The following is a 26,896-nucleotide window of genomic DNA, read 5'->3' as shown; positions in this document are numbered from 1 at the left end:
GACAACATGTGCGTAGATACAATGCTCCAACTATCGACGAAGTGGCAATCGTTATGGTCGGTGATTAGTTTTTACGTCGAGATATTATTCTTCATAAGCGAAACGCTCAGTTGTTAAGAATTGCTGAAACTCATCGATGCTACGATGCCCTACAATATCCTATCATTTTTGGGGATGGAGCCAACGGCTATCACTTTAATATTAAATTGATGAATCCAGCCACTAACAAAGAAATGAATAAGAAATGCAGTGCAATGCATTATTATTCCTATAGACTAATGATTCGGCAGGATGAAGAAAATTATATTTTAAAATGCCGTGAATTGTTTCACCAATTTGTCATTGATATGTATGCTAAAATTGAATCAGAACGTTTGCTATATATCCGCCTGAATCTGACGAAGCTCCGCTCTGAACAATACATTCATTTGCGAGATGCAGTTATAAATGACGGTAATACCACAAACGTTGGAAGATTAACAATTTTACCTTCGTCATATGCTGGCAGTCCCCGTCATATGCATGAATATGCTCAAGATGCTATTGCGTATGTTCGTCTCTATGGTCGTCCAGATTTATTTATTACATTTACATGTAATCAATCTTGGGACGAGATACTGCAGCTTTTACTTCAAGGACAATCGGCGGTTCATAGGCATGGCATTACGGCCCGTGTCTTCTGGGAAAAGTTGAAATCACTGATAAACTACATAGTAAAACTTGAAGTGTTTGGGTCAGTGCGATGCTGGATGTACTCAGTGGAATGGCAAAAACGAGGTTTGCCACACGCACATATACTAATCTGGCTACATAAAAAAATTACTTCGAACGAATTGATGATGTGATTTCCGCTAAATACCTGATAAAAATGTCGATAAGGGGTTACATGATATTATTCTAAAAAATATGATACATGGACCTTGCGGTGCACTGAACGAAAATTCACCATGCATGGCCAAAGGAAGTGCACAAAGCAATATCCTCGACTTTTAGTATCCAACACAATTACTGGCAATGATGGTTACCCACAATATAGAAGAAGATCTACTGAAGATGGCGGTAAAACAGCAATAATAAAGAAGCGTAACGGTACCACCATCGAAGTAGATAACCAGTGGGTTGTTCCATATTCCCCATTATTATCAAAAACATTTAATGCACACATAAACGTTGAATACTGTAACTCCGTAAAGGCAGTCAAATACATATGTAAATACGTCAACAAAGGCAGTGACATGGCATTTTTTGGCTTGCAGCCCGAAATCAAAGATTTCGACGAAATCGTACAATATCAGGCTGGAAGATACATAAGCAGTAATGAAGCTGTTTGGCGAATTCTTTCATTTCCGATACATGAACGTAGTCCAGCTGTTGTTCACTTAGCGGTACATTTACAGAATGGTCAACGTGTTTATTTCTCGGAAACCAACGTGCAACAAAGAGCCCTGAATCCACCGGATACAAAATTAACAGCTTTTTTTTCGCTTTGCAAAAATGATTCTTTTGCAAAAAAACTGCTGTATACTGAAGTGCCTTCGTATTACACGTGGAATACTAAAAATAAAGTATTTGAACGTCGAAAACAGGGTAAGTCAGTCGACGGCCAACCTACCATCTCCAAAAATACCACGATAGGAAGACTCTACACCGGTCACCCCAATCAACATGAATGCTTCTTTCTACGCCTGCTTTTGGTGAATGTACCCGGTCCGACATCCTTTGAGTATTTGAGAACTGTAAACGGTACTATACATGACAGTTACCGTAGTGCATGCCAAGCTCTGCATTTATTGGAGAATGGCCAACACTGGGATAACTGCATCAATGACGCGTGCGAAACGTCAACCCCAAGTCAAATTCGTGCATTGTTTGGCATCATTTTAACAAATTGCTCTCCATCAGCTCCTACAGAGTTATGGAAAAATATAAGTCAAAAATGTCCGAAGATATACTCCATCGAAAACAGTTAGAGACGTCAGATATGACTTTTGATTTTACATCAGAAATTTATAACTACACTTTAGTTATTATAGAAGATTTGTGCGTACGTATGGCAAACAAACCTCTTCAGGATTTGGGAATGCCTTCACCTAACCGTATCGCTGCTGTTTCGACATGTGTAGAATTGGATCGTGAACAAAGTTACAGTACGAGTGATCTATTGTCGTATGTACAAAATAACATTTCCAAGTTAACGTCGGAACAAAAAGACATTTATGATACGATAATGCATTGTGTCGATAACAACGTTGGAGAAATTTTCTTTTTGGATGCGCCAGGAGGTACTGGTAAAACGTTTGTGTTAAAACTGATTCTGGCATCAATTCGATCAAAAAATGATATAGCGTTGGCAATTGCGTCGTCCGGAATAGCCGCAACATTGCTGTCTGGTTGAAGAACTGCTCATTCCGCTTTGAAATTGCCTCTGAATTTGCATTCTACAGAAACTCCCACGTGCAATATTTCCAAATCATCTGGGATGGGTAAAGTATTGCAGCAATGCAAACTTATTATTTGGGATGAGTGCACAATGGCACACAAAAAATCGCTCGAGGCTCTGGATCAATGCTTGAAAGATTTGAGAGGGAAGTCGAAACCCTTTGGCAGCACATTAATATTGCTTGCGGGAAATTTCAGGCAAACATTACCTATAATACCTAGATCAACTCCTGCAGACGAAATGAATGCTTGCCTGAAAAATTCTAATTTATGGGCACACGTAAAAATATTAAAACTAACTATAAATATGCGTGTCCGATTGCAAAACGATGACTCTGGTCAAACATTTTCAGATCAATTGCTGGCAATTGGAAACGGAAAGCTCCCAGTAGACTCAAATTCAGGACGTATACAACTACCTGCTGATTTCTGTAATTTAGTGACGTCCAAAAATGAATTGATTGAAAAAGTATTTCCAAATATTCTAAAAAATTATAAAAATAATAAATGGCTAAGTGAAAGAGCGATTCTCGCACCCAAAAATATAGACGTCCACGTAATCAACAATATTGTTTTGACCAAGATTCGAGACCAGGCAGTCCTTTACAAGTCAGTCGACACAGTTTTGGAACCAAATGAAGCGGTTAATTATCCATCTGAATTTTTAAATTCCATAGATCTTTCGGGGTTTCCACCACACGTGCTACAACTAAAAATAGGCGTACCAATAATACTTTTAAGAAATATCAACCCACCAAAGCTTTGCAATGGCACGCGACTTGCCGTAAAAAAAAACAATGGAAAACCTAATAGAGGCCACAATCTTGACAGGGCCTTTTGAGGGTGAGGCTGTTCTTATTCCTCGCATTCCCATGATTCCAACGGATCTGCCTTTTCAATTTAAAAGATTGCAATTCCCAATTCGATTAGCATTTGCAATCACCATTAACAAAGCTCAAGGTCAATCATTAGAAAAATGTGGTATAGATCTTAATACTGAGTGTTTTTCCCATGGACAATTGTACGTTGCATGTTCGAGGGTCGGTAAACCTGACAATCTATTTATATGCAGCGACAATTAGACAGCGAAGAATGTTGTATATTCGTAAGTTTTACGCAGTTAATTTGTATTGTATCTATCTATCTATCTGTCTATATAAAAACGAGTTGTGTGTATGCATGTTTGTTTGTTTGTAAAAAGAGCGTTTGCATATGACGTCATTATTAGTACATACGGCTTTGTATATGCACAGACAATGGGAAAGCCAAGAATGTTGTATATTCGCAATTTTTACGTAGTTTAACTCCTGCAGACGAAATGAATCCTTGCCTGAAAAATTCTAATTTATAGGCACACGTAAAAATATTAAAATTAACTACAAATATGCGTGTCCGATTGCAAAACGATTACTCTGGTCAAACATTTTCAGATCAATTGCTGGCAATTGGAAACGGAAAGCTCCAGTAGTGGGAAAGCCAAGAATGTTGTATATTCGCAATTTTTACGTAGTTTGAAACACATATATAAATCTATCTATATTCACAGGTGTGACACAGGGACACAACTACAATGGCGCGTAACTAATATGGCGCGTAACGACTTACGCGCGCGGGGGGGCTTGGGGGGGCGCGAAGCGCCCCACCAACTAGATGTTGGGGTGGCGCGAAGCGCCATCCCAACAGCTAGTATAGATATATATATATATATATATATATATATATATATATATATATATATATATATGTTTCTATATATATATATATATATATACTAGCTGTTGGGGTGGCGCTTCGCGCCACCCCAACACCTAGTTGGTGGGGGCGCTTCGCGCCCCCCCCAAGCCCCCCCGCGCGCGTAAGTCGTTACGCGCCATTGTAGTTGTGTCCCTATGTCCCACCTGTGAATATAGATAGATATATATATATGGTTTTAACTACGTAAAACTTGCGAATATACAACATTCTTTGCTGTCCCATTGTCTTTGCATATAAATAGATTGTCAGGTTTACCGACTCTTGAACATGCAACATATAATGGTCCATGGGAAAACAATCTGTATTCAGATCTATACCTCATGATTCTAATGATTGCCCTTGAGCTTTGTTGATGGTGATTGCTAATCGACCATTCCCTGTCCCGGTGTCCCGGTCGTCATTTACATCCCCCTGTTTCCCCCGGTGTCCCCGTTGTAGTTGTGTCCCTGTGTCCCGGTCGTCATTTATATTCCCTGTGTCCCGGTCGTCATTTGTATCCCGGTGTCCCGGTCTGTATATACATTCGTTTTTTAGTTTTGTTTTTCTCCTTTATTTTTTTCCTTTTTTTTTCTTTTTTAGCTTATTTAGATTTTTAGATTTTTTAGTTTTTTTATTAGTTTTTAGTTTTTTTTTCTTTTTAGTTTTTTTGTCCCGGTCGTCATTTATATCCCCCTGTTTCCCCCGGTGTCCCCGTTGTAGTTGTGTCCCTGTGTCCCGGTCGTCATTTATATTCCCTGTGTCCCGGTCGTCATTTGTATCCCGGTGTACCGGTCTGTATATACATTCGTTTTTTAGTTTTGTTTTTCTCCTTTATTTTTTTCCTTTTTTTTTCTTTTTTAGTTTATTTAGATTTTTAGATTTTTTAGTTTTTTTATTAGTTTTAGTTTTTTTTTTCTTTTTAGTTTTTTTGTAGTTTTTACCTTCTTTTTAGTTTTGTTAATTTTTTTTTTTACTTATGTCCTGGTCGTCATTTATACTCCCTGTGTCCCGGTGCTTTGTTGATTGCTAATCGAACATTCCTTTTGTCCTGGTCGCTTTCTCTTTGAGTGTCGTCATTTATTTTTTTCTTTTTTAGTTCTTTTAGTTTTTACCTTTTTTAGTTTTTTTTAGTTTTTTAGATGAAAATTTTTTTTAGTTTTTTCCTTTTTTTCTTTTTAGTTTTTTATTGGTTTTTACCTTTATGTTAGCTTATTTTTCAGTTTTTTCCTTTTTTTTAGTTTTTTTTTTATTTTTTATTTTTTTTAGTTTTTTACCTTTTTTTAGTTTTTTTAGGCTTTAGTTTTTTTAGTTTTTTAGCTTTTTTATTTTTTTTATTAGTTTTTAGTTTTTTTTGTAGTTTTTGCCTTTTTTTTAGTTTTTTTAGTTTTTTAGCTTTTTTATTAGTTTTTAGTTTTTTTTGTAGTTTTTGCCTTTTTTTAGTTTTTTTAGTTTTTTAGCTTTTTTATTTTTTTTATTAGTTTTTAGTTTTTTTTTGTAGTTTTTGCCTTTTTTTAGTTTTTTCAGTTTTGACGTCACCTGATCCAGTTTTTTCAGGTGACGTCACCTGATCCACGATCCACAGATCCACAGACAACTTATTTTTATATATATAGATAGTTTTTTTTTTTTACTTATGTCCTGGTCGTCATTTATACTCCCTGTGTCCCGGTGCTTTGTTGATTGCTAATCGAACATTCCTTTTGTCCTGGTCGCTTTCTCTTTGAGTGTCGTCATTTATTAGTTTTTTCCTTTTTTCTTTTTAGTTTTTTATTGGTTTTTACCTTTATTTTAGCTTATTTTTCAGTTTTTTCCTTTTTTTAGTTTTTTTTTATTTTTTATTTTTTTTAGTTTTTTACCTTTTTTTAGTTTTTTTAGTTTTTTTAGTTTTTAGCTTTTTTACTTTTTTTTATTAGTTTTTAGTTTTTTTTTGTAGTTTTTGCCTTTTTTTAGTTTTTTCAGTTTTTTTTTAGTTTTTTATTGGTTTTTACCTTTATAGTTTTTTTTAGTTTTTTAGCTTTTTTTTTTTATTAGTTTTTAGTTTTTTTTGTAGTTTTTGCCTTTTTTTAGTTTTTTCAGTTTTGACGTCACCTGATCCAGTTTTTTCAGGTGACGTCACCTGATCCATCCACAGACAGACAACTTATTTTTATATAGATAGATAGATAGATATATATATGTATATATATATATATATATATATATATATATATATATATATATATATATATATATATATATATATATATATATATATATATATATATATATATATATTTATATATATATAAATATATATAGAAATATATATATATATATATATATATATATATATATATATAGAAATATATATATATATATATATAAATAAATATATATATATATATATATATATATATATATATATATATATATATATATATATATATATATATATATATGTATATATATATATATATTTACTAGATGGGTCCCGGCGTATTCGCCGCCGGACCCCAGCATGGTACGCGGCAGGCTTCTATGTATGGATTCTCATTATCCCTTGTGTTGTAACCACAGACAGTGCTGGGTCCCGGCGGCTTTGCCACCGGTCCCTGCGGGTTTATTCTCATTGTCCCTTGTGCTCTAACCACAAGGTTAGAACAAGCATGCGTTCTAAAGCATGCGTTCTGCCGCGTGCCAAGCATGGCACGCGGCATACTTCTATATATGGATTCTCATTGTCCCTTGTGTTCTAACCACAGACAGTGCTGGGTCCTGGCGGCTTTGCCACCGGTCCCTGTGGGTTTATTCTCATTGTCCCTTGTGCTCTAACGACAAGGTTAGAACAAGCATATATAGAAGTCTGCCGCGTGCCAAGCATGGCACGCGACAGATTTCTATATATGGATTCTCATTGTCCCTTGTGTTCTAACCGCAGACAGTGCTGGGTTCTGGCAGCTTTGCCACCGGTCCCCGCGGGTCTCAGCATGGCATGCGGTAGTCTTCTATGTATGGATTCTCCTTGTCCCTTGTGTTCTGGGTGTTTCAGTTTTACTGCAGTTCTTTACTTAAAATCGAGAAAAGTTTTATTTAAAAACCAAAAGGAAGCCACAATATACAGCTGCATTCTGTAATCTTTAGAGTTTTTTTTTTTGTTATACCGTCAAAGGAAAACTATATTGGTGCAAAGTTTAAAAGCCTTATTTTCTGTCTGTTTTAAAACTACGGAACTGTAATGTACGTCTTTTGGTTTTGGGCATAACGATAGGCTTATATATATCTCGTCAAATTGTAACCAAAAAACAGCAGATTCTTTCTTCTTCTTCTTCAAGTTAATGGGGCAACTAATGATACACATCTCATTTGCTTAAAATTGAATTTGTGTTGGACATTTGCCCAATCAGAAGACCATAGAAAACTCAGTTGATTTAAATGAGTTTGTATTGCCACTGGTTTTTATAGCAACGAATAAGTACCGAGATCTTACAAAATTCGTTTTACTTTGGAATATATAGATTTTTAGTCTTTGTCTTCCATCTAAAGTGTCGTATAACTTAGAAATAAATGTTGAATGAACGTTTTGTGCGTAATTTACACGTGTTACTCCATTTTAAAGATTTAGTGATTTATTTAGTCAATCATTTTGATTTGTTTTATTATTTTTTTCAACTTGCCTCCTTTCCATCCCCTGAAAGTAGATTATTACGCTTATGTGTGTTCTGGGAAACCAAGAGTCTTTCCTGCTGAAATATTTGTCCAAATCTACCTCAACGCGCCTTTGCGTTAAAGTCCATTTAAGACCAACGGGTTAAATGGACCTTAAGAGATCGCCGAGAACTGATCTCCTCAATTTGTCCATTAATTCACTCGCACAAACAAAAATAGCAACTGTGAAGCACTTATGAACTATCTTTAATATTTTCAGAAAAGTAGGTGAGTAGGCTTTCAAGAAATAACTTAAATCCAACTTCTGAAAATCTGTAAAATTATATTTACCATCAAGTATTTATATCAAGTACTCGCTTCAAGCATATAAACGGATGTTTGTCCAGAAAGTGAGTTTTTACCCTATAATCTACCCCGACTGTGTAACTACCTACAAAATTTTTGAAATATTTCGCCTACACTGATTTAAAAGAACCTTTGGAGCGATTCAACCTATTAAAGCACTTCCTGTATATATTCTTCTTCTGCTTACATATGCTTATTCTTGCCTGTTCAGAGTACTCCATGTTCCAAATATTTTGCATATAGCCAAAGTGAGTAAACCTACAAATAATTCGCGCTTTCATTTTATCTGAAAGCCAGCCCTAGTCAAAAATATAAAGAACTGATTGAGAAAAGTAAGAAAAACTATTTTTATTACCAAAAAATGAAAATTCAATCATAGTCGCTTCGAATTTTGGGTTTTTTCTAATGCTTGTGAAAATAGACATAGGTATTTCACCTGAGGCTATTGTACACTTAAACACCTGTAACCAGGTCAGGGGTGCCATCCCTTTTTATTTTTCACTATTTCTAGGGATTTTTTATATTGCCTAAGGAAAAGAAAAATCAGCCCATAAACCACTATATTATTGAACAAAACCACTAAATCAACCAAAAATAACTAAAATTTTGTGATTTTTTCACTGTGTAGCAACCCCGAACCAGATGCTATAAGGCGTGTTGTCGAGTGGTCCTTAAGAAACCCAAACCGTGTCTGGCTCAAAAGCCTATTCATCTGAACGAAAACATAGGGCTGTTATATAACACTTTCTCTTGTATCTTTGAAAAAGATGGTTAGAATTAATATGGGTTCCAGTTTTCAATTTATGCTTTACGACAGCCTTTGTGAAGCGGAATTACATTTGCCACCGTTAACCTCTTTTCTAGAAATCCGAAAATAAAAAAATTGATCATTACTCTCTCTTTATTTGTCACTTTCAAACATAAGATTTGTAATTTCTTAGCATTTGAACAACCTTATTTTCTAGTGTTGCCAACTGTTAATTATCGTAGCATTTTCTTGGTTTTTACTTTTTTTTAATTGTTGTTTATTTTGCTCCCATATCCTCCAATAGCTTCAATGTTTTATTGCTGAATTAGTACAACTTTATTAAATCTACTTTGGCACGTACAATTGTTTGTCATCATCTTAAGGAAGTAGACAAAGTCCTTTTAAGCATGGTTAGAAAAAGAAATAATAATTAAAAAAAAAAACAATATCCAAATTTGGAGTTTTGTGGTGGATGCTTGTAGATTCTTTTTTCTCTTTTGTTGAGTCTCTTAAAGTTGGGAATCCTTGGATTTTTTTTATGTATTTGTTTCATTTTTGTTTCTCTCCGATTTTTTTTTCCCTAGCCATAGAGCCTTACAAGGGAGACAAGGTTGAAGTGTTTTTTATTGTGAATGTATTGATTGATAAATCGATTGGTTGATTGATTGATTGCAGAAGAATAGACGATTGAACAATATATCTTGCCTCATGTTAAGTTTTTTATCTGGACTCGGCTTCATTAATTTTTTAAAATAGCTTGGTTAATCAGTGCAACAAAAGTCGACGGTGGGTATGTGATTAAAATTAAATTAGTATCACTACAATTAGTAAATAAGTAAAAATGATTAGTAAATAATTAGCAATAATTAGACGATATTATTGAAGGTATGTTGAAGATAATTAGAAGATATATTGAACAATATATCTTGCCTCATGTTAATTTTTTTTTATCTGGACTTAGCTTCATTAATACTTTAAAATAGCTTGGTCAGGCAGTGCAATAAACTTCGCCGGTGAGGAATGTGATAAATATTAAATTAGTATCATTATAATTAGTAAATAAGTAAAAAATGATTTGTAAATAATTAGTAATAATTAGACGATATTACTGAAGATATATTGAAGATAATTAGAAGATATATTGAAAAATATATCTTGACTCATATTAACTTTTTTTTTTTTTTATCTTGGCTTGGCTTCATTCATTCTTTAAAATAGCCTAGTCAATCAGTGCAAGAAACGTCGAGGGTGAGGAATGTGATTAAATTACTGGTTAAAGTTAAATTAGAATCATCAATAATTTAATTGTTTTTTTACATATTTTTCAGTTGTCTGGATTAGATCCTACGCAGTCTTTGAAAGAGCTTGGCCTATCTGCGCAAGAAACGTTGATCATTGAGGAACGTTAGTCTGTTTAACATTAGCCCCTCTGGTCTGGATTATCTGAGACATTGTATTTTGATATTTTAATATTAGGTATTTATTTGTGCTTCGAATAAATTTGGAAACGAAAAATCATGGTCAGGTTTTTAGTTGTTTTTTCCTCATCTTATGATCTGTCAGTATTTGTTTAGAAAGGCGGATTCACAACTCATTAACAACAAGATAATCACGAACAAGGCTAAATCTGAGTTAGGGAAAATGGGCTGCGAATATTGCTTTAAAAATTTATTGAATCCACTTCCGCACGTATGCCAGAATCTGCAGGGAAGGGCGGGCCATACTTTTTTGGGAGGGGGGGACTAAAAAACAACAAATGAACAAACATGGGGAATATCTTCAAAATGATTGGGGAAGGGAAGCTCAACTGTTGTTTTTTCTCATATGTTATTTTAAATTATATATGGGAGCAAAAATCCAAAGCAAATGACTTTCTGTTGAGATAGGTTGTTTTCCCTTGACTGAGATTTTGGAATCCTCTGTAATATATTAGATTTAGAATAAAAGTTGAAGAATGATTCTTTTTCACGAAATCACTAGATGGAAGTATAATTTTGTGTTAAGTATTATCTGTGGATTGGGCAGGCATGTAATAGAGAAGGGTCTTTGGGTTCGTGTCTCCATTAAATCTCGATAGCACCCTTAGAGTTGTTTACATCTAAGACATAATTTATCTATTTCTATATGTTCCCGACAGGGATTAATACCATTAGTATATCTATATGTTTTTTGATAACCTTGTGATAAGAACAACAATAGAGCTAAGGAATATATATATATATATATATATATATATATATATATATATATATATATATATATATATATATATATATATACCTTGAATACAAATCACAACAAAATAAATTAAAATCAAAATCAAGTTGTCATCAAACCATGGCTAATTGGAGAATAGCCATGGCCGATAGTCTGAGTGAGAGGCAAAGCTGGCATAAGTCTTTTTCAGGATTGTATAAAAACGATGTCATTTTCACTTATTGATAGATAATCTATCATTTATCCATCCTAGGGCAGAACTAAAGTAGATCGTCATGAAAATAAAAGATGATCGAGATTTTTGGGTTGACTTATGACGGACAGGGTCCAATGGACTTGTTTGCAAAATTGGGGACTGGATTTGCTTGGGCTCACAGGATAACAAGTGACCTAAGCATAACAGGCTTGCCCGCTTAAAGTCTCAGGCAGACTACTGCGAACTACCTAGGTAGGAATATGATATTTTTACTGTGGGGGACTTCAATGTCTACGCTGGAACAAATATGGATAGATGGTATCCTAGCTTGGGCAAGCAGGAATGGCAAATCAAATCTTGTCCCATATGGGGTGAGAAGAGCTTATAAGAAATATTCTGGTACTTCATCCGAATATTTAAAGAGTAACGCTTTAAATATATTAAAATGGAGGAGGAGCGTACACAGTTATGTTGGCTAGGTGCTGCAGTAAGTTGTGGGTAGCATATTGAATATCCATATTAATGGATATTCCTTTGCGTCGAGAAAGTTATAAAGACGACTGTAGACTAGGCGCTCAAGGACTTACGAAAGGACTGGAAGGATTTAAATAGGTCTTTAATTACTACTTATACTTTTTTCTCCATTTTTAAATGAGGAGTTCATTCCTTAAAAAACAATCATCGAAGTATGTTCGTGTTTTTTAAAAAGCTGTGTAGACTAATATTCTTCACTACAATAAGGGGAGTCTAAAACCTGAAAACTTTCTTCCTAGAAATGTATTTTTGTATAATTGGACCCTCACAATTAGATTTTTCTTAAAAATTAGGTACAGACGCTTGTAATCGCAAGTCGGAGTTGTTACCGAGTGCACAAGAATTGTTTGTCTCTAGGCTCTTAGGAGAGTGTTTTCGAGAGAAGCTAGTAAAAAAAAAAATGTTTCAAGAGACATACTAGAGATGTTATTGTAATATCAAAAGGATGTTTTCCTACAACTGATACAAGATGCTTACGATGCACTCGAGTTGATGGCGGATTCAAACTGACGCTATGTTCTGCCAAGGCACTTGGCATAATCGTCCCTAAAGTTTTAGGAGAGCATTTATAAGTGAAGCTAGTAGAAAAAAAACGTAGCTAGTAAAAAAAAACGTTTTCAAGAGGTATACTAGAGATTTTACTGGAATAGCAAAAGGACGTCCTCCTACAACTGTCCCAAGATGCTTACGATGTACTTCAGTTGAATGTGGATTCAAACTGACGCTGTGTTCTGCCAAGGCACTTGGCATAATCGTCCCTAAGCTTTTAGGAGAGCATTTATAAGTGAAGCTATTCTAAGAAAAAACTTTTCTAGAGGAATATTAAAGGTATAAGTGAGGCATTCAAAACGTGTGTTGCTATGACATTTCCAAAATGCTGGGTGATAAGAATGCTTGTCTCCAGGCTTTTAGAAGAGTATTTTCAAAAAAGCTAGTCTAAAAAGTATGTTCTTAAGAGGCATTAAGGCAATGATGAAATATCAAAAGAACGTGTTGTCATAACTGTTCAGGCCTGTGTTTTACTCTAGGTGATATCTTGGCTCACCGTATTTGCTCAAATGTAAGATGATGGTTGATATTATACAGATTAATTATAATTATATTATTACATGCTGTTATTATAAAGTAGGGAATAATTATATAGTTTTCGACATTATAACAAGAAAGTGTTTATTGTTACAAGACATTATAAGGAGCAGTTTTTCTTTAAGTTGAACTAATAGATGAAACCGAGTGTTTGTCTGCATTTCCCTACCTGATACACATATCGGAGCACCACATATGCCCCAAAGTTCCGCCAATTGTGGCACAGTTCACACAACGCTTGCCAAGGCTCCACCGCACTTGACAAGTGCCGCGGTATACGTAGTTTCTGAAGGTCGACAATCTCTTTAATGAAACGCGTGTCTATCCTGAGTTCCTAAACTGCTCGAAGTGCTTTCAAAGAGAGAATGTCCATGGAAAATCTTCTATAAGACGATGTTTACAGGTATCTATATTCAAAAATATTCATTTCCAGAGACCCCTTATTTGAAGTTTTTATGTGTTCAAGTGTGTAGTTGCCACAATAAAATTGTTTACTTACACTTCCTTTTAAGTTTTTTTTTCGTAAGTTAGACTTTGGTCTTGTCATTGGATCAATTTGACTCTGGCTTGTCAATTACAAAAAAAAATGAACTGAACAGAGTTCAACTTCTATCGTTGAAGTTCTGTGCAATTTGTAATTCTGAGCAAGTGTTTGTGTAGGAAAAGGGCTTCCAAACAGCTCGATTTATTCTCAAGACTATGAACTTTGTCTTTAGTTCTGCCAATATGAAACAAACAAACCAAAATTTTACACCACTTTATTTAAAAGGAGGCTCTCTAATAGTCTTAATGAGAGCCTAAAGATTGCCACATGTTCCCTTTCTCATGATTTGCATGATTTATGCGACAATAGTTTTAATTTCTTAACAAAGATTAGATCATACTCAAGGCTCAAACCCAGTATAATAGACAAAATAAGAGATTCTAATCATCGAATCAGTTTTGAGATAATGGTCATAACCAATTTGGGTGGCTTCAACAGTTCCAATAATAGAGAGGAGTCAAACAAGTCGCCAATAATTTTTGTAATTTTGCCAAACCTCTTTTTCACCACTTTCACATCTGAATTGTACAATATTGAACAGGCTGAATTGTAGAAGCCCCTTTCCACACCACCGTCAATATACAAGCTATACCATCATGCTGTATCAAGAGCAATGAATATACTCAATATCTTGAAGGAGCTCCCCTGGTACGACTATAGTCTGGATTGCACTTAAGTGTATAGCTTGCTCATTAAACCTACTTGACTAGTGGAACTGAATGACTTTAAATATCCCGTACTCCTTTCTTCTTTTAACGATTTAGGACGATGAAGAGGTTTAACAAAGATTCCCTCAAGACACAGGTGCATATTACCTAATAGGGAGTGTTTTCTAAAATATGCAGGTTTCTGTAACGTAATTGGGAGTGTATTTGCTTTGATTGTTTAAAAAACTTCTGAAGGCCAGGGTTTGTTTACTTCAGGATTTCTTTGTTTCTCACTTAATAAGGTTCGGGTGTTACATATTAGAGAGTTTTTTTTTCTTAAAAAACCATAAGGGCCGGGAAAATATTGTGAGGTTCCCTCAAGTAGAGGCATAACTCACCAACATGATAGCTACCGTGATCAAACATACAACTATTTTGTCATTTATCATACGAATCGTAGGGAAACAAAATATTTGAAAATATTGATACTTGTTCTTATGTCTTAAACGCAATTAACAATTAAACACACTAAAACAATACTATGGATAAGCTTCAAATCATAATAGTAAGACATAAGAATACTACTACTACTAGTAGTAGTAGTAGTAGTAGTAGTAGTAGTAGTGTTCTTATGTCTTACTATTATGGTTTGAAGCTTATCCATAGTATTGTTTTAGACTTACCATTGAGAGAAAACTTATCAAGGAGAAATTACAATCATCACGTGAAACCAAGGCAGTATTCAGGGGGTTGTCTCGGGGATTGAACCCTCTCCAAAAGTTTTGACCAGATCGTAAAAAGTAACAAACTGCATATAAACAAATTTTTAACGCGTTTTTTAGTTTTTTTTTGTAGAATACCATCCAAAAAATGCCCGCCCGAACAAAAATCCTTGAAACGTCCTTGCGTCGAACTCACCGTTATCGAACGGTTTTGCCATTACGTCACTAAAACCGGGCGTTCGGTACACGGTCAATGCTTCTGTATGTCTTAACTCAGGTTAGTCACGTCATTAAAACCTGGCGTTCGTTACGCGGTCGATGATTCTGTATATCTATACTCAGGGTAGTTACTAAAGGTAGTCACTCGGGGTAGTCACGTAACTAAAATCGGGCGTTTTTTCGTGGTCGATGCTTCTGTATGTCTACACTCAGGGTAGTAGCTTGCTAATTTTGGGACCAAAAGTGCAGCTAAATTTTGGGTAGTAAATTGCAAGGATAATAAGTCACCTTTGAATAATAAATAAATAGACATTATAGTATATACCTGTATGTAAGGTAGAGCAGTAACAATACTTTGTGTCAAAAATAAATGTTTAATTCTCACGACTACATTTTTTGTTTTTATGGAAATATTTGGGCGGGGAGCTAATGCGTCGACAGAGATTCGTCCCTTATTGGTTTCTATGTATACTATTCACTTCTGTTTTACTAGCTTTGGTTTATAAATTGCTTTATTGATTTCCCTGAGCACTGGAAACATCAATAGGCATCCCAGTTTTTAGATACTTTTAAATTTATTTATACTTTTATACTTTTAAATTTATTTTATACTTTTAAATTTAGGTACCGAAAATAACAAGCTGCTGCCCTTATTTATATCCAAAAAGGCTGGAACTGGGTTCCAAAGAACCGATTTTATTCTAACTGGGATGAACCCCATCATTAATATATCATGTATCATTTTTGAGTTGAAATAAAACATGGTAAAAAAGAGACTAGATACTAAAAATACTAGCAAACAACATCATCACATGTATTTCACATAAAACATTACAAAAATCATTATAATAATGTTTGAAAAAACAGTCAAAGACAATGGCAGTTATAAAGAGAGGTCCATAAAAGAAAATAGTAAATTTCGACTAATATTAACAATGAAGCAAGCATTTGGAAAAAGAGGTAGATCAATGGTCTTTACATAGTATGAAATAAAAAACAAAAGTTTTTCGACTGAAAGTAAGGAGCAGCCTTAAAACTTAAAACGAAGGGAAATTATATATTAGAAATAGAGGGCTGCCCTCTCCACAGTACCTTGCTCTTTACGTTAAAGTTTGACTATTTGCTCTAAATACTTAAGAATCACTCCTGATACACAAGGACCGTTTAATTAGAATAATTGACTTTTCACAGAGTCAAAAAAACTTTGGCATAAAGAGTGAGGTACTGAGGGGGGTGGAGCACCCTCATATATGTAATAATTTCTGTTCATTTTAAGCTTTAATGTTGCTCCTTACTTTTAGTTGAAAAAACTGTTTTTGTACATAATCTCTGATAGTGTTTAATTAAATCTAGGAATTCCAGTTCCCCTCCCATGCCAAGTCCCCTTCCCCCACGAAAACTCGTCCTTGGAAAGATTATCCTACATAAGCACCTTCATCAGAAAATCCCCTCCTCAAAGAATATATTTATATTTTTTAAACATATAAAGACATAAATATCTTTATAGCCAACACTATATGTAAGCAACGGTTAAAGTGCATAACTTTCAGCCTTGGGGGCTGAGAGGGTTCAATTCATCCTCAAAAACATAGTTATTAGATATTTCGACCTTGCTGAAGAAAATGGCTATCTCAAAATTTTTATCAGACAATTTTGGTTTAAAAAGGGAGTGAGAGGGGGGCTAGCTCCCCTCCAATGTTTTTGGTCACTTGAAAAGGGCAATAGAAATTTTGATTTCCGATCATATGAGCCCCCTCCTGACTTTCTAGGGTCACTGGTCGGATTTGAATACCCCTGGGGAAAACAACCAAAAACACCCAAATAAACACGTATCCGTGATCTTGCTTCTGGCAAAAAAATCCAAAATTCCTCGTTTTGTATATAGGAGCTTGAAACCTCTATAGTACGGTTCTCTGACATTCTGAATCTCGCGATCTGATTTTCATTGAGGTTGATTTCTTAGGTGTGATTCCCCACTTTTTCAAAAATTAGTCAAGTTTTCTTAGGCTCGTAACTTTTAATGGGTAACTTTAAACTTCAAGAATTTTATATATTTTGAATGAGTCTCAAATTCCATTCTTTTGATGTATCTATTATTATCAAGACTCTGTTTCTTACAGTTTCGGCAACTATTGAGCCAAACCGCTCGTTACTTACATTTCGTTACCATGAAATGTTTGATAGATTTTTGGCCCTTAAAAATACCAGCAATGTTTCTTCCTAGTAAATCGAATTCATATACAAATTAGTTAGCTACAATGATGATTGATTCCATTGACAACACCGAAAGAAGGCATAATGATCATTCAGTTTATTTTATCTTCCATTTTTTTTTTTAATGTTTTTGAGTGTAGGTAATGTGTGCTGCTGTGAAGCTAACGTGGGGTTAGGTTTACAGTTATACAGTTTTGTAATGATCATGCTAGTAGAAAATATTATCCTGCCATATGGTAACTTCAATTACATATTACTACCAAGAGTTCAAATATCAGTATACATTGGCGTAGTTTCAAAAAATTGACGAAATCGGTTGTCGTGCGAAAAACAGCTAATGCTTTGAAGCATAAACAAGAGCCAAGAGCTCATATAGCACTTATGACGAGGTAGAAAGAGCCAACATTTCGCAATGTTTTCGCGGTGTTTATTTTTTTTGGAGGCTACCATGATAAGCACCGCTACGCGGGATTTCTGCCTCTGAAGCTGAATAGCTCTTTCTATAATTTTTGATCGCTTTAAATCCATTGCTTGATTTAGCTCCTCCTACGCTTGCTGGCCCATACTGGCAAATTCCAGGTTTAATCACCATAAAACGTGATCCAATCTGATATTTTTGGTAAAAGTGTTAGTCAAGGCCAGGCACTTTAAAAAAGATTTCGAAATTAAACTAAAAACTAATGCTCAAAATGGCAGAGTAAAAAAAAATTATAAAAAAAAACTTCCCCTGTCAGGAATTGAGCCTACGTTCTTGGAGGTAGAAGACCAACGTCATGTCTACTGCACTATGCAGGCTTTCCAGGCGACATATTTTAAATAGCTTTTTTTCCAATTTTTCCGAATTATTTTTCCCTCCCTCCCCCCTCCAGAGGGTCTAATCGGGGAAGTGACTATTTATAATTTAATCTGGTCCGGTCCCTGATATACCTGCCAACTTTCATCGTCCTAGCTTATCTGGAAGTGTCCGAACAAGCAAAAGCTGGACCGACCGACAGACCAACGGTCAGAAATTGTGATTGCTATACGGCACTTGGCCGACGAGCAAGTGCCATAAAAAGGAAAAAAGAAGAAAAAACAGTAGAATTAATTGATTTAGCCCTGAGGCTGCAAGCTTTTGAGACTACAGGACAGTTAATGGTGGTCTAATGCCAACAGTAATTTTTATACTTTATTAAATACAAAAACGAGCTGAAAAGTAAGGCAAGGGAGGTGTAGTTTCTTAATCACTGCATTTGAATGAACTACTGGGGTATAATGAACTGGGTATAATGGCTCTGCCATTATACCCTGATTTGCTACAGCACTGTTAGTGCAATTTTTTATATTTTGATTTATATGGCAAAGCTCTAAATAGTCAGGGGAGGTTTTCAGGGTTTAACCTTCACCCACAAATTGAGGGACTGCATAGAAGTACCCAGTTGTCGGTTATTGAATGGTTAAAAAAACTACTAAAGGCCCCCTCTCCCGTTGGATCCCTCTCTCTACTCTGAAGAAATAAACATAGCTAAACTTTTGATGGGTAGTTTTAAAGTTAATAAATTTTACATGTGTGGAATGGCTTTTGAAATAAGTTTCTTTTGATGAATACATTGTAATCGTAAGTTTTAGTTTTTTTAGCTTGTGTTTTACTATTACTGTTTTCAGTATTTATTTTATTCTCTCAAATATTAGCTCTTTTTTGCAAAGTCATTAAAGAAGCGAATGGGAGAAGTTTTGAATTTTTGTTGTTGTTGTTTTTTTTTTTTTTTAACTCGCTAGCTAAAAACGGTTTTCATTGGCACCAACGCTCAGAGCCGCAAGAAAGATGACAAATGTAGCATGATTACAGCTGGTTAAGTATTCCAAATTTAAATATTTTTAGTACCCTACTGTTTTTACATTCATCCTTATTTGCCATTTTCACTGAAATTGTATGTTGATATGGAAAAGGTCACTCAATGTTGTGACAGTTCCATCTTTCCATATCCATTTGAAACACTTTTCTTATATATCCATACTTATCTTTCTAGAAGCTTGAGATAACCTCTGTTCCGTTTTTTTTTGTCCAGGGTAGCATTTTTTAAATAATAGCTCTTATTTCACATAGACAACTGTCAAATAACGGTTAAACTGTGTAACTACCTTATTATCAATGATCCACCGATCTGCAGTACCTCATGAACGTGATCTACATTTGAGGGATCACCACACACAACGCGCCTAAAAAATGGCAAAATTTGTTCGGAGAATGTTGCAACAATGAAACTGTCGGTACTGAAAGAGAGCGAGAGTGTTAAAACCCAATCCACCTGAACACGGTGAAATTGATCTCTTGCACCACTTTCACTAGAATAAAAATAAAACTTCACCGGGTATTCTGCCAAAGACGGAAAGCTTTGAAAAGATTATAGGCTACAGTGTAAAAGCCCATTTTCGAACATCAATTCATGTTTTCCTTTTTTAATTCTTCAGCGTTAACTTTCAATACTACCTTGTTTAATGATGCCAATTAATATACTTAACAATACTAACTGTTTTATTACTTAGAAACGCACCGTGACAAAAATTGCTTATTTCGGTGCTTCTTTGAAAGTAAGCAATATCACTTTAAGGCTATTTCACAATGAGACTAAGCTTACAACAGGCCCATTCATAATACAATTTTTTCAGATAGCCTAGTTCTGCCTGATTGGGAATAAGCAATTCTCACTTTATGCTTGAATTTCTACAATTTTTTTTCCTATCAAACAGTTCGTGGCAACGAACTGTAGTAAGGAGCGACCCGGTTTGAGAAAGTTTGACTCTTTCTCACAACTCTACTTTTTAAAACAATAAAAACTTTAGCGTAAAGAGCGAGGCATTGAGGAGGGTGACAACCTTTTTCATATACGAAGTAATTTCTGTTTGTTTTAAGTTTTGACGTCACTCCTTACTTTCAGTTAAAAAAACTTGTTTTTATTTTTATTTAATACAACTAAGGACTGGCACTGAACTTTTCTGATTGACTGTTCAAATAAATAGTGCAGAAGCTACTTAGCTCTGGAATCCAAATAAATCTTATTATGGATGGGTCTAAAATCAAGGTCTTGGCTAAATATCTCAGTAAATAAGGATCTAAAAGGGAAAAAATCTGAAAAAGTGATTTCAGTGATTTCTAAGGGTTTGGTCTTTTCATAAGGAAACTCCATAAAATTAACGAAAACTGCTTAAAAACTACATTAAATACCCAATTATCTACCTCCTAAACTTTTATTTCTTCACTTTACGAGCATTCTCCCTCCAGTGAAGCAGTAAATAGCCCAGTTTACATATTAGTTATTGCCCAGTTGTAGCCCAGATTGTATACAAGTTATATATATTATCTATTTCGCAGTAAGGGTAATATTTTCATCCTTGTTCTTTTTAAATCTTTTGCTGCTTGTCCCCTTTAGTGTGCATGGCATTCAAAGGATATTTTTTCATATATGGCAAACTTTGCATATAAATTGGGCTACCTATTGCTCAGTTAGGTGTGGGGGGGGGATAAAGTGAAACAAAGTGAAGTTTAGGGCATAAGTAAGTATTTTAGATTACTTTAGAACAGTTTCAAGAATTTTAAAAAGTTTCTTTATTTATTGAGCAGCTCATCAATTAATTAATTGAGAAGGATTTAAAGGGTTTGTTTATTAATTGAGCAGCTCGCCAATTATTTAACAGAGCAGGATTTTAAAGGGTTTCTTTATTAATTGAGCAGCACCTTGAAAAGAATTGTTGTTTCATTTGAAAATAGAAAATGGGATTTTAAGTAATACCAAACTTATTAATATTTCGTAAATTTTCATATAAATTATGGATCTTTTAATTTGGAGGAACAATAAATTTGCGAGTAAATTATGGATTTTTTAATTTGCTGGAATTGCTAAAATGTTTCAACTGGCCCATTAAATTAGTTTACTTATGCATATAAGAAAATGTTGTTGCTACAACAAACAAATAAAAAGTATTACCGCAGTAACAAAGCGAGGTTGAGAATTTGAACTATAAACATTTTAAATAAACTTAAATTATTGACATTTGCCATATATACACATCAATCATAGAAATAAGTACAAATTCACATAATTGTACATCCCCAACAGCAAGTCTGTGGATATTCAGGAGCGTAGACTTTGTTCTCATAGCCATAGAGATGGAATTTTCCCTGGTACCGCTTCCAAGTATAGTGAATTTCATAAATTGGTACCAAGCGAACTTGATGACGCTGGAAAGAAAAATACATACATTTAAAAATATCTCGCTAATCAAAAATTGACACCGGTACATCTGGGGGAAGAATATTTGCTTAAAATTAAAAATATAACTAGCGCTTTGGAATTAGAATTTCAAAATTAAAAAGTTACAACAAGTTTTGTATTACTTACTTAGTTCTATTATTAACTAGAGTTGTATTTAACTACATTACTTTAAATAATGTTAAGTTATTATTTCTACTCTAATTCTGCGATTTGATTTTTTTCTTTTTAAGCTTTTTTTAGTTAAAAAGCAGGTATTACAGGACACTTTCAGTTTAAGCGTTGAGTTTAAGATGTTTCTCTGGAAGCTGAATTTTTAGACTGAAGTTGTTTGGCTGTTTGAATTTGAGATAAAATGTAGAGTTGGTTTTCCTTAAAATCAGATCTTCGATACCTGCATCAGCACTCTTGGCAATCTAAATTTGGGTAGCAGTTAGCTAGTTTTGGGACCTAAAAGTACCCAAGGCCAGAATGTCAGCTTGCTAATTATGGTCCCCATTAAATTTGAGTAGCAGTTGGCTAGTTTTGGGACCAAAAATTCCTAAGGCCAGAATGTCAGCATGCCAACTGTGGTCCCCATTAAATTTGGGTAGTAGTTGGCTAGTTTTGGGACCTAAAAGTACCTAAGGACAGGATGTCAGCTTGCTAATTGTGGTCACCTAGGAAATCCAATAAATTGTTTACCACCTGTGATATGTCTTTTAAAAATTGAATGCTGAGGAGTGGGGCCAAATATCTTTGGTATATTTCCTCGGTCAGAGCATTCACACTTAATTTTTATTTTAATTGGTGTACATTTCTGGTTCTTGAGGGGAGAGAGGAGTAGATTTATTGTCTAGACGATTATTTAATTGTTCCTTGTTTTCTTTGATCCAAGTTTTTAATTTTTTGTTTTAGTAGCAAAACAGTTGTTTCAAGGAATGATCCTGCTGGTCCCCACTGGATGTACTCTCCGATTTTACATAGCTTTAAACTTCCTGGGTACCGATATTAGCAAGTTGTAGCTCTGACTTTATATCCATGGAGGGCCAACCCAGGGGATGAAGTACTGACTTTATTTTTACCAGTGAATCTCTACTTAAACTAAAAATACAACTAGCATTTTAATATTAGGTTTTCAAACTTGAATGGCTTATGGTTGTTTTTGTACAAATAGAGCAACCTTACTTGTAAAAATAGTTACTCTTATATAAATTACTTTAAATATCATCAACTAAATTTTCAATTTAAATTACTAAATTATTCTTGGATTAAATCCCCGTTTAATAAAGCTAATACCCGTTGACTAATCCATCAGACGAGTAAAATTTCGTTCCATACAAAATTAAGTAAAAAAAAACTAGTTTTTTTTTACTTAAAGTAAGGAGCGACATTAAAACTTAAAGCGAACAGAAATTACTCCTTGTATGAAATGGGTTGCCCCCTCCTCAACGCCTCACCCTTTACGCTAAAGTTCTTAATTGTTTTAAAAAGTAGAATTGTGGCAAAGAGTCAAACTTTAGCGTAAAGAGCGAGGGATTGCGGAAGGGACAACCCATTTCATATAAGGAGTAATATCTGTTCGTTTTAAGTTTTAATTTCGCTCCTTACTTTCAGTTAAACTAGTTTTTTTGTTTGATTTTGGCTTTCCGCGCATAAATTATTAAAATGAAATTTGCAAAGTAATTCTTTTTTTTGGCTAAATGGCTTTCTCTTAGTTTTAATCAGACGATTTTGAGAAATAAGGGATGGGGAAGGAGGCCTAGTTGCCCTCCAATTTTTTGGTTAATTAAAAAGGCAACTAGAACTTTTAATTTTTAAGAACGTTTTTATTAGTAAAAAATATACATAACTTAAGAATTAACTTACGTAACAAACTTTTATATTCTTATATTTTTATTATGTATATGAGGGGGTTTGTCCCCTCGTTAATACCTCGCTATTTACACTAAATCTTAAGTTTTGTACCAATTCTTTGAGAATGACCCCTGAATCAGAAAGGCCGTAGAATAAATAGTTGAAATTACTAAAAATACTTTAGCATAAAGAGGAGGTATGTATCTCTTATTAAATACCTTGCTCTTTATACTAAAGTATTTTTAGAACCCCTCATTTGCGTAATAATCTCTGTTCGTTTTAAGTTTTAATGCTACTCCTTACCTTCAATTGAAAAAAACTTTTTCATGCTTATTTTTTCATTTTTTTTTATAGTAATGCTAGAAAATCCTGCGCCCTTTTTACTGAATTTCTCTTCCCCCATGACATATTCCTCCAAGGAAAGATCCTCCCGCATAGTCCCCTCTCCTCAACCCTACCCCCCAAACCAAAAAAATCCCCCTGAAAACGTCTGTACACTTCCCAATAACCATTACTGTATGTAAACACTGGTCGAAGTTTGTAACTTGCAGCCCCTCCCCCAGGGACTGTGGGGAAGTAAGTCATCCCCAAGGACATAGTTATTATGGTTTTTGACTATGTGGAACAAAATGGCTATCTCAAAATTTTGGTACGTTGACTTTGGGAACTTAAAAGGGCACTAGAACTTTTCATTTCCGTTAGAATTAGCCCTTTTGCGACATTTTAGGACCACTTGGTCGATACGATAACCTCTGGGAAAAACAAAACAAAAAAACAACAACAAATAAACACGCACCCGTGATCGGTCTTCTGGCAAAAAATACGAAGTCCCACATTTTGTAGATAGGAGCTTGACAATTTTTATAGGATTTTCTGATACGCTGAATAATGTATCTTTTAGCATCAAAATTCTGTTTTTTAGAGTTTCGTTTACTATTGAGCCGGGTCGCTCCTTACTACAGTTTGTTACCACGAACTGTTTGATAAGTTTTGCTACTATCATTTTTATAAAATTTTGAATGTTTTCTACCAAACTTAAGAAAAAGCATATGCTTTGTTTGATTTGCAATTTGCTTAGAAATGATATTGCTCATCTGCATATTTTCCATTAGGGAACAATCGGCTATTTTTTAAGTTTTGGTTAGATGAATAGGACAAAGAATAAATCAAATTTTGACAAAGAACATAGTTCAATATTCTTTCAATTATTCTCTCAATATTTTTTCAAGTTCAATATCAAATATTTTTTTAAATGTTTGTTGCTATCGGTTTCTTTTTGTATCATACGACAACTATATTTTTATCTCAGATAAACATAATTATGTATTGGCTATCTTAGAGTATATAAGATAGTTTTAGTTGGTTGCTTACAAATTTCATGTCTTCTCTGCTTTTTTTTCATTATTGCTTTTCAAAACGATAGGGCGAATCCCACCAGCGCTATTAACGCTTTGAGACAAATTGTACCTGATTCTCGACGAAAATTGTACCGAAAAATATTCTTTGTGATACAAAAATAGCAATATTAACTTATTTTCGATTTTAACGATGATACACTTAGAATGAACTGAAAAACAGGTAGTCTTTTTTCCGCTCATTATTTTTATGCTACTATTACTAATAATAATAATAACTCACTGCAGCATCAAGCCGCCTGAGGCCAACGCAGCTACAAACGCTCCTCCTCCAACCTAATCTATTCAAGGCCTCCCTCTTTACACACTCCCAAGAAGTTCGCATTTCCTTTAAATCTTTATTTGTGACATCCTCCCAACCCAGACTAGGACGACCTGCTTTCTGTGTACCCCCAGACGGTTGGCCAAAAAGGACAACTTTTGGCAATCTGTCATCCTTCATCCGCAGAACGTGGCCTAGCCATCTCAACCATTCTTTTATTATAGCCCTAGAAAGCGGGATTTCTTTTACTCTCCTTCAAAAACTAATCTCGAGCACTGCTTTTATCGTACGATAGTTAGTTCATACTTTTTAGATTTTTTTTTGTGTCATGTTCACATTCAACAAAAATCTCCTCCTTTTGATTAAATCTATAATTTAATCATCCAGGTGACTCATCCAGTGACTCCTTTTGACTCATCCAGGTAACTGGATGAGTCAAACTACACTGATATGTACCAGAAAGTTATCGTAAAATTTTTTATCTGTACCACATTGTACTAGTAAAAAATTTACCGTATAATATTTTGTCTGTACCACATTGTACTAGGACCTCTAATTGTACCAAAACTTGTTGAATTGAGTTGCTTAGACAATGCTTCGTCTCAATTTCAAACAGTTCGTGGTAACGAACTGTACTAAGGAGCGACCCGGCTCAATAGTAACCAAAACTCTAAAAAAATGAATTTTTATATCAATATCTACATCAAAAGAATCGCATTTTGATGCTGATTTTAAATATAGGAGTTTCATCAAGTTTAGTCTTAGCTATCAAAAGTTACGAGCCTGAGAAAATTTGCCTTATTTAGGAAAATAGGGGGAAACACCCCCTAAAAGTCGTAGGATCTTAACGAAAATGAAACCATCAGATTCAGCGTATCAGAGAACCCTACTGTAGAAGTTTCAAGCTCCTATCTACAAAAATATGGAATTTTGTATTTTTTGCCAGAAGACAAATCACGGGTGCGTGTTTATTTGTTTGTTTTGTTTTTTTTTTCTTTTCCCCAGGGGTCATCGTATCGACCAAGTGGTCCTAGAATGTCGCAAGAGGGCTCATTCTAACGGAAATGAAAAGTTCTAGTGCCCTTTTTAAGTGACCAAAAAAATTGGAGGGCATCTAGGCCCCCTCCCTCGCTCATTTTTTTTCCCAAAGTCAACGGATCAAAATTTTGAGATAGCCATTTTGTTCAACATAGTCGAAAACCATAATAACTATGTCTTTGGGGATGACTTACTCCCCCACAATCCCTGGGGGAGGGGCTGCAAGTTACTAACTTTGACCAGTGTTTACATATAGTAATGGTTATTGGGAAGTGTACAGAAGTTTTCAGGGGGATTTTATTTTGTTTGAGGGTGAGGCTGAGGAGAGGGGGCTATGTTGGAGGATCTTTCCTTGGAGGAATCTGTCATGGGGGAAGAAAAATTCAATGACAAGGGCGCAGGATTCTCTAGCATTACTATTAGAAAACAATGAAAAATAAACATGAAAACGTTTTTTCAAATTAAAGGAAGAAGTAGCATTGAAACTTAAAACGAACAGAGATTATTACGCATATGAGGGGTTCTAAAAATACTTCAGCATAAAGAGCGAGGTATTTAGGAGGAGATAAATACCTTGCTCTTTATGCTAAAGTATTTTTAGTAATTTCAACTATTTATTCTACGGCCTTTCTGATTCAGGGGTCATTCTTAAAGAATTGGGACAAAACTTACGATTTAGTGAAAAGAGCGAGGTATTAACGAGGGCACAAACCCCCTCGTATACATAATAAAAATATAAGGTTATGAAAGTTTGTTACATAAGTTAATTCTTAAGTTACGTATATTTTTTACTAATAAAAACGTT

The 26,896-nt window shown here is 34.5% G+C and overlaps 2 protein-coding genes across 8 annotated transcripts in view; one reads left to right on the top strand and one right to left on the bottom strand.

Moving 5' to 3' along the window:
• Nucleotides 1-10,429, top strand: part of LOC136032674 (FAS-associated factor 1-like) — a 127,620-nt gene extending 117,191 nt beyond the window's left edge. Inside the window, exon 14 of the mRNA XM_065712967.1 lies at nucleotides 10,240-10,429. Within this exon, the coding sequence (XP_065569039.1) occupies nucleotides 10,240-10,320 (81 nt within the window). The 3' untranslated portion in view covers nucleotides 10,321-10,429. The remainder of the gene's footprint in view (nucleotides 1-10,239) is intronic.
• Nucleotides 10,430-15,866: 5,437 nt separating this feature from the next.
• The window catches only part of LOC136032671 (protein SSUH2 homolog), a 285,984-nt gene continuing 274,954 nt past the window's right edge, over nucleotides 15,867-26,896 (bottom strand). For all 7 annotated transcript variants that reach the window (XM_065712965.1, XM_065712963.1, XM_065712959.1 and 4 more), the window contains exon 7: nucleotides 15,867-21,509. In XM_065712965.1, coding sequence (XP_065569037.1) covers nucleotides 21,363-21,509 — 147 coding nt within the window. In that variant the 3' untranslated portion in view covers nucleotides 15,867-21,362. The remainder of the gene's footprint in view (nucleotides 21,510-26,896) is intronic.

Source organism: Artemia franciscana, chromosome 11 (genome assembly GCF_032884065.1).
Source record: "Artemia franciscana chromosome 11, ASM3288406v1, whole genome shotgun sequence".
Lineage (NCBI taxonomy): Eukaryota > Metazoa > Arthropoda > Branchiopoda > Anostraca > Artemiidae > Artemia > Artemia franciscana.
Note: the sequence above shows the minus strand (reverse complement) of the source record. Positions and strands in the feature narration are given on the sequence as shown.